At 40.3% G+C, this 8,356-nt stretch overlaps 1 protein-coding gene across 1 annotated transcript in view; it reads left to right on the top strand.

Annotated features, from left to right (window-relative positions):
- PLCB1 (phospholipase C, beta 1 (phosphoinositide-specific)) overlaps window positions 1–8,356 on the top strand; it is a 311,317-nt gene that overhangs the window by 236,887 nt on the left and 66,074 nt on the right. The window contains exons 25-28 of the mRNA XM_009319577.1: window positions 1–36; window positions 3,792–3,972; window positions 6,183–6,259; window positions 6,351–6,440. The exon at window positions 1–36 is cut by the window's left edge and continues 196 nt beyond it. Coding sequence (XP_009317852.1) covers window positions 1–36; window positions 3,792–3,972; window positions 6,183–6,259; window positions 6,351–6,440 — 384 coding nt within the window. The remainder of the gene's footprint in view (window positions 37–3,791; window positions 3,973–6,182; window positions 6,260–6,350; window positions 6,441–8,356) is intronic.

Here is an 8,356-nt window from a genome sequence, read left to right as displayed (position 1 = left end):
TTTAGAAAAAACAGCAAAAAGAGACAGTAAGAAAAGGTATGTTGAACGTAGCTTTCCTGTTCTTGGTATTGGAGGTCTTTACTCAAGTCTTCTTTTATAGTAGACAATTAATATGGAGGTGACATTACAGCACAGAAAAAAATCAAGAGCAGCAAGATTCCTAGGTAAAATGAAGTCAGGGCCTTTGATATGGAAATCATGCGAAAAAGCCCTCTCCATGATGTGCTGCTGCCACAATATTTATCTTGGGACTTTCCCTAGACCGCTGGTATGGGTAGGTGACTCAGCTGCACGGGCAACAGCAGCCAGTGGTTAGGTAGTGAGCTTAATCACAAACCATGAGATGGGGCATCCCCTACGTACTGGGGCAGTTCAGGAACCAGACTGCAGCGCAGAAGCTCTCAAACCTATCTGGATAAAGTGTTTTACTTTCCTACTCAGGTCAGCTGCAGCATGTTTTATCAGAGCACCCCATCTTCTCCCATGCTGACCTCCTTTAGGAAGAGTATCTGTTCAATGGAAACTTCTACTCCACAATTAGTAATATAACTTTATAATGTCGCTCCTTTTTCAAGCAAGGAGAAGTTTTTGCAGCCAGCACGCATGGTCATCGTGCCCATATTAAGCAATTGGTTTACTCTGGGCCACCACAGTGTGCTGCCTGGTGGTGAAAGAGACCCAAGTGTCAAAACAGGAACAAAAGTTAGTCCTCTTTTACGCTATTTATGGGTAAAACGGATATGCTGAATTTGGGGATGAAGAGCACTGACTCCAAGTTAGAGCCCTGGAAAAAACCCATGCTGGAGTAGAAGGCATCAGATGTATAATTAGGTGAAAGAAACACCTGAAAGTTACTAACATTGGACTGCTGTTCACATTACGATTGATCCAGACCACTTGGGGATCCCTTAACGATTGCTTGGCTTTGCCTCTGCATGCACGCCCCTTCTGTGCTCTGTCTCTTTCTAAATCTTGCATTGCCCTATCTCTTTGTGTGTGCTGATGTAATTTTTATGTTGTTTGTGTAGATAAGAATAAAAAAGGAGAGTTGTATTTATCATTATCAGTTTGAAATGCAAAGACTGTTATGACTCATTAATCTTTCCACAATTATTGTCTTGTTCATATGGTAAGGAACTATATGTTAACAAAGATCAATTCTTAAGTCCTGACAAAACATATACACAGATAGGTACAATCAGTGTCTGATACTGTTACAACTGAATGATAATCAGGTAGGGGTACCCGCCTAAATTTTTATTTCTCCCATTAGTGCAGCATTCTCATTTTGACATAATTTATTTTTTTAAGTAATTAGATAAGGACAAAAGTCCTTTAACTTTTACATAAAATTGATATAGCTGCAGTTCTTAAATATGAAGACACTGAATGAACATTAAAAAAAATCACTTGTAGTTTTTGGTAGGAGGTCATCAGAGAAAAAGGCTGCAAGCATGCTCTGGCTGCTAACCTTGTTGATAATACCTCTGTAAGTGACTGGGATTCAGGCCATAACTTGTCCCTAGGAAGGAGCTCATTCATTTGTGCCTGCCGGATGACAGAATGTCATTGGGCTTAACAAGAGCTTAACACTCATAATATATCTATGTTCAGCTGGCCTTAACTGTTGCCAGTTTTCAGGCTTCTGGGTTCTACGCTTGAGTTTAACAAACTCCTTTAACGACTGGTTGTCAGCTGCACACACAGTGTTATTTTATCCGCTGTATTTTCCATCATCAATGTGTGCGACAGATAGTGGCAGACAAAACAATGTCCTGTTTCTTTTCTCTAGCATATTCTATTCAAATTTAAGCAGAAAAACAAACTGAATAAATAAAATGACTCATTTTGGTTTTTTATTTTGTTATGATCTGACCATAAATCATTCATGATATCAGGCAATAAAACCCTGCAGTCTATTACGTGGAGCTCTCACAGTGATTTCAGAGATGTGAAGTTTTATGTGCAGATACAGAGAAATCTGAAGGTTGAATTTTAAAAAGGCAGGAATGTATTTTTAGGGATTTTCAAACTTGCAAGTACATATTATCTCAAGCAGAAGACTTCCAACAGAATACTGCATCCCAAGGAAAAAGGTGATTTTTATCATTTTAAATTATTACCGAAGCTATTTGCCTGTAACTGTAAAGTATAAATCACTACTTCATCAGGAGTCCCTGTATCAGATTGCCATACAAATCTGTTGTCTCTGGTCAGAAGCAATCCATGTTTCGTGCCCTTGTCTAAAATTGGACCGAGATTCAGTAAAGCCATTGTCTAAGGGAAGTCCGAAGTATTTATTTATACACATGTGGAAGCGTTTTGCTGGTGGTGTTCTGAAGTTTCTTTAATGATTATGTCCCTTAAAGCACAGCCTTAGTATTTTAGCCAGCATTTAGAAATAGGCCTTAGTTCTTTTTCCCAAAAATACAAGAGAAATGTCAGCTTTAAAATGTATAGTGTAATGGCATAATATGCCGACTTGAATATTCATTAATGCTGTCTTCTGGCTCTGTATTTAAATTATCCTCACCTATCACACTGACACCACTTAAGCTCTTAGCAGAATATTCAAATACAATAAAAGTACAAGAAATAAAAAGAGGCTACCTTGGTTCGTATCCTCAGACTGATGAAAGCAGCTTCACATTATTTCAGTTGAAGTTACTCTATTTGGCAGCAGCTGCAAACTTGAACCTGGGAGAGAAAAGAGAGGCAGCCAGTGTAGCAAGTTCTCTGCATTGTAATCTCTGCAAGTTTCTGAGTAGCAAACTCATTTTTCTCACAGTGTCGGCCCTCTCTGTTCAAGGTTTTGCTGTTTTGTCCATGTCATGCACTGTTCCTGAGGTTTCCCAGGCAACTGATTTAACACCTCAGTACAGCAGTAAACGCAGCAGCAGAGCAGGGACACGGCATAATTTTCTTTTTAAATGTTTTTCTTGGGTTTAGTTTACTGCTGGCCTGAGAATGAGACTGCTTTTGTTGCTTATTTTTCCCTTGAGCACTTTAGTGTTGTCATGTCATGTCTCCTTTTACAATTACATCTATCCTTCCTTCTGTCTTAAGAAAGGGGGGGAAAAAAAAAACAGAACTGTTCCTTAGTGTTGCTTTTTAGCTTCCTCATTATGTTTTTCCTTTGCTCCTATGTGCTGCCTTTCTGAGGTTTACTCCCCACTGGGGTGTTAACTTGCCTTCTAAAGCCACCAGTCCATAGAGCACTTTCCTCTGTGTGTGCCATTGCAGGGCATTTCCTGAAGGGGGGAGAAAATGCCAAATAAAGGGATGTTCCTACCATTTTAAGCATTTTATAAATGCATATGTAAAGTTATGCTCTTAGATTTATCGCTAAGCGTATGCAAGAATGACTCGGTTTTCAAAATACTTAGCATTCACCATTTCTGCTGAGGACTTTGCAGCTTTGAAGTTCAAGTTACATGTCTGGAGGTGGATAGACAAGTTCCATGGGCATCTGTTTATGGGAAATCTTGGCAGTTGCATTTATAGCTCATTTATACTAAGTCCGATTCACACCACCATGGCGGGTTAGTAAAATGAGGTTTAAAAGCAATAGCCATCCCATTATTAAACTGCTAATGCTATTTTTTTTCCAAAAAGATTAAATTATTGGACTTACTAGAGCTAAAATCATCTTCTGGCCCTATATGTGGTGCTGAGAAACTTCTTAATGGGCTCCATATAACCGGCTGCCTTGAAAACAAGGTTTAAATATGGGGCAGAGTGTACCTGCCTAGTGGCTTAGACCTTGGTGGGGTGTGTGTGTGTCTTTGCAGATCTGAAACGGGCAGCCCAGACCACAGTTCTTCAACTATCGAACAGGAATTAGCTGCGCTCGACTCTGAAATGACCCAGAAGCTAGTCGAGCTGAAGGAGAAGCAACAACAGCAGCTGCTAAATCTCCGACAGGAGCAGTATTACAGTGAAAAGTACCAGAAGCGAGAGCACATTAAGCTGGTACGTTTGTTATGTTGTCTGCTTTTCTTTAGCGATCTCAGGGTGAGCAATGAAAGCAGCATGACATTATAATTAAGTGGGACTTCCTCTTACTTGGAGTCCATTTCAGAGCGTGATTTTTCCCTGTGGTCTGCTGCAACTTCAAGGGGTGGTTGTGTCACTTTGTCACTAATATTTCCAACAACTTGGAAGGCTTTGGATGGACGGCAGAAAGGCAACAGGATTATTACTACTGCTAACGCAGAGAGTCCTTACCTCTAGTTACATAAGTCTCAGCTTATTGCAGCTTTTGGATGATGTTCCAAGTTTGTTCTGCCATTTTTTTAAATGTACAACACTCAAGGAGGCAGGATTAGCTGGAAAACAAAATGAAACACCATGAAAATAAATAAATGAAAAGAGATTCAAGCATTCCCCAGGGCAGAGAGTTGTGCCAAACAGTGTTCCTGTTGCCGATGAATGCTTGAAGGGGATGCAGGACATAATCTGTATATGGTGAAGACACATTTTGCGTCCATCAGTCCAAGCCAGCTTGTGTTTTTACAGCTGGAGTTTGGCTGACAACTACAGCAGGATCATAGGCCCTCTAAGCTGAAATAGAGGAGCTTGGGCAGATGGCAGCTGATGCTGATGGATATTCTCAGGCAGAAAAGAACATTTTTAAAGGGTTTTATGGGAGCGCAAACTGTTTCTCGACTCCAGACAATCCTCTCTCACAATTTTTTTCTATTATATGATGTTTTCCCTCATTACCGTTGGATGAAGTGATTTGTCTACTCTACCCTGCCATCCAAAAAGAGCAGGTCAAAGGAGTGATATGTGTGGATATGGCTCAGCAAGGCCTTTTCACAAATTCATTCCCATGGATCATAGCATGGTGCTGCAGTTCCCAGGCAGTGCCCTCTTTATCACCAGTTGTGTGTGACTCACTTCAGCATTACCCAACGGGAGCTGCTCCAGCGTGGGTGCATGGACACGGTTACCTGTGCTGCAGGGAGAGAGCCCACATTCAAGTAACAGTTGTTGGCTGCATCTCAGGGACTTTAATTTTTAGGAAAACAAACCATTTTGGACCCACATAGTTGAGCTTATATTGTAAGCTAACGCATTTCTCATTTCAAAATGGAAATGGCATTTCTCAAAGCAAACTTACATTTTCAGCATTGTCCAGTTAGGTAGTGTCAGGATAAAGTCATACTTCAGCACAGAACCTTCAGGCAGTTTTCCCTCTGAGCTGTGCAGGAGTTAACATTTCAATTAAAATCTGCTTTGCAGCCAAGAGATTCTTTCTGATGTCTTTCTTTTAGAGGACAAGCTATTGTCAATATCTTTCTTCTTTTATCTAAGGAATGAAAAGCTGGGTCAGACTGGCTAAGGCAGCAGTCTACATTCTCTGGTTCATCATCCTGAGGATTAATTTACAGAATCAGACTTAAACTAGAGGGGGTGATCAAACGAAATCGGTCCCATTGCTCACTTTAATTCACCATTCATTGAACTTGCACACAAGCCCTGTCTGTCCGTGTGTCCTCTCCCGTCAGCATCACCACCACAAGCAGGCTTTTTGTTAGCAGTTTCGAGCTGAATGAGATTGGACCCAGCGCTGCACAGCAGATTTCAAACCAACAACTCAGATTTTTTTGAATCCATCGTTCTGTGATCAAAATGTAGGCTATGCTTATCTATAATTAGCTTCCTTAGCTATCACGCATGAATTTTCAATATCCACCTGACCACCCTGAAATCCAAGCTGTTCCATGTAATAATGCTCAATGCAAGAGGAATGTTTTCAGCACTCGCAGAAAACCTTGAATATTCAGCGACACAGGAATTCAGTTTGTAATTTATATTGCATAAATTCAGCTGGTGACCATTTATGAATTATCACAGGCATTTTAATTCCTAGCAAAGGTAAAATCTGCAAAATATATTTTGGTTTTACATTTAATATTCAGAAACTATATCACCTTGATGTACAGAGAAGCAGTAGTTTCTGTGTAAGTTGGACATACACAAGTCTGGCTAGACTCTGCAAGTTAAGAATGCATTTACACCGATAAGAATGTTTACTGGCTTTTGATCGTTGGTAATTAATCAGGGAATGGTGTAACACTTTCATGTCTGCTACAGACTTTTGAGGAAACTTAGATGCATGTATGATGTTTAGCTGAAAAAACATATTTTTGTTTCTTGGGATATTTTTTTTCTAGCTTATTCAGAAGTTGACAGATGTAGCAGAGGAGTGTCAGAACAGCCAGCTAAAGAAACTGAAAGAAACATGTGAAAAGTAAGGTGCTATTCCCCTTACGATTGATTACTACTCCATGTGGGTTTTGTTTAGATACATTTTGAACTTGCCTTTATGTTTTATGCTTTAGAGAAAAGAAAGAACTGAAGAAAAAAATGGACAAGAAGAGGCAGGAGAAGATCACAGAAGCAAAGTCCAAGGACAAAAATCAAATGGAAGAGTAAGTATATCCCTAGTTCCATATCCTTATACGTTATGACACAAGATTTTTCACAACTGGAAAATCAAAGAAAGGTCTCAACCCTAAGTACAAGGCAGCTTTCAGTCAGACTGTAATACCTTACCAGAGCAGTGGAGTCCTCCTTATTTCTGCTGATACTAATTTAATTTCCTGGGATTAATCTCATCTCCTGTTCTGCGAGCATTCTGAGTCTGGGTCAGCTGCAAAGGTGCTGATGTGTGGTATGGGGACATGCCTGTGAGTGGCATGACGGAGTGATTCACCAAGATGCTGTTAATCCAGATGCTATTCCTGAGTATAAATAGACTTAGTGGCTTCATAGAATCATTAAGGTTGGAAAAGACCTCTAAGATCATCGAGTCCAACCGTCAACCCAACACCACCATGCCCACTAAACCATGTCCCTAAGCGCCGCATCTACACATCTTTTAAATACCTCCAGGGATGGTGACTCAACCACTTCCCTGGGCAGCCTGTTCCAATGTTTAACCACTCTTTCAGTAAAGAAGTTTTTCCTCACGTCCAATCTAAACTTCCCCTGGCGCAACTTGAGGCCATTTCCTCTCGTCCTATCGCTTGTTACTTGGGAGAAGAGACCGACCCCCACCTCGCTACAACCTCCTTTCAGGTAGTTGTAGAGAGCGATGAGGTCTCCCCTCAGCCTCCTTTTCTCCAGGCTAAACAACCCCAGTTCCCTCAGCCGCTCCTCATAAGAGCCTTCAGTTCCTGCAGGGTTTGATTTCACCTTAACTTAGGTTTTTATTTGTGAGTTCTCTTTTCTTCTTAACTCTGTTAGAGCTGCTCTCCAGAAGGAATAGCAGCAACACACTGGAAAGTTTGCTCTACTTTTGTGAATAAATTCCCCTCAGATGCTGTGCTACTGATTCTCCTCCAGTGACAGTGTTATGCAGTGTGCAGTCACTTTGGGTGGAAGCGAGAGGAAAGCTGAGCTCTGAGGGTGCAGTTCCTGTGACCAGGGACAGGAATATTAATTTCATTTATGCACCACCAGACAATACAAACTGTAGTTGTGCAAATTGATTATATTCTTCCCAAGGGCACAGTATCTAGGTTTGTTTGTCCTCCTGCATTTGTTTTGGCAAGCAGCTCAAAAAGAAAATGGAGCATTTTAATCTTGCACTGTTTGCTGGGATATTCTTGTTACCTGTGTTTACCTTAGTAACATTTAAGGACAGTTAAAAATACAGGAGGAACAAAGAAAAGAAAAATCCAGAATATCTGAGTTTTACCAAGTAAGAAACACACAACTATGTTTGTTTTTCTAGAGGTGAAAAGGTTTATAAAGGTTTTGGAGCCTCTCACCATAGAATCGGTGTATTTGGTAACACTGAAAGAAGGTCACACACACACCATGAACTGCATCAGATAATTTAAGAATCAATATTATAGAATTCTAATAAACATCCTAGAACAAAGATAACAAAATGAGAAGAATTGGTTATGAAAAAAAAAGAGAAATCCTTAATATAGTTAGAGCTGGTCAGAGGGCATGGAAGTCCTATTAGAAAAAAGTAGTTAGTCATTACGAAAACGTTATAGCAGTAAAAATCAATTGCAATTGGAAATTATTTGCTGAGAGATTAATGAGACACTAGTGAGAAAGGCTCAGAAACAGACAGGTAGAAGTTCTTTTTTGTTTTCCTTTTTTTTTTTTATTTTTCCCAAGGGCTTTCCTTTGCCAGGCTTTTCAAAGAGCCCTTGGGAAAGAGGAGATGGGAACTACGTAGGAAACTCAGCTTTCCTCTGTCAAGTGACACAGTTTGTCCTCATTCTCGCAGTAGGACAGAGAGTCACGAGACCTTCTGGTGAATCCCATTCGAGTCATCCAGGCTAGGCTGTTGTTTATCTAAAGCTTTTACACAATTTGGGAAAGA

The sequence above is a fragment of the Pygoscelis adeliae genome, unplaced genomic scaffold (genome assembly GCF_000699105.1).
Source record: "Pygoscelis adeliae isolate BGI_AS28 unplaced genomic scaffold, ASM69910v1 Scaffold122, whole genome shotgun sequence".
In the NCBI taxonomy this organism is placed as follows: Eukaryota; Metazoa; Chordata; class Aves; order Sphenisciformes; family Spheniscidae; genus Pygoscelis; species Pygoscelis adeliae.
The sequence above is the reverse complement of the archived record's forward strand: the minus strand, read 5'-3'. Positions and strand labels throughout refer to the sequence as shown.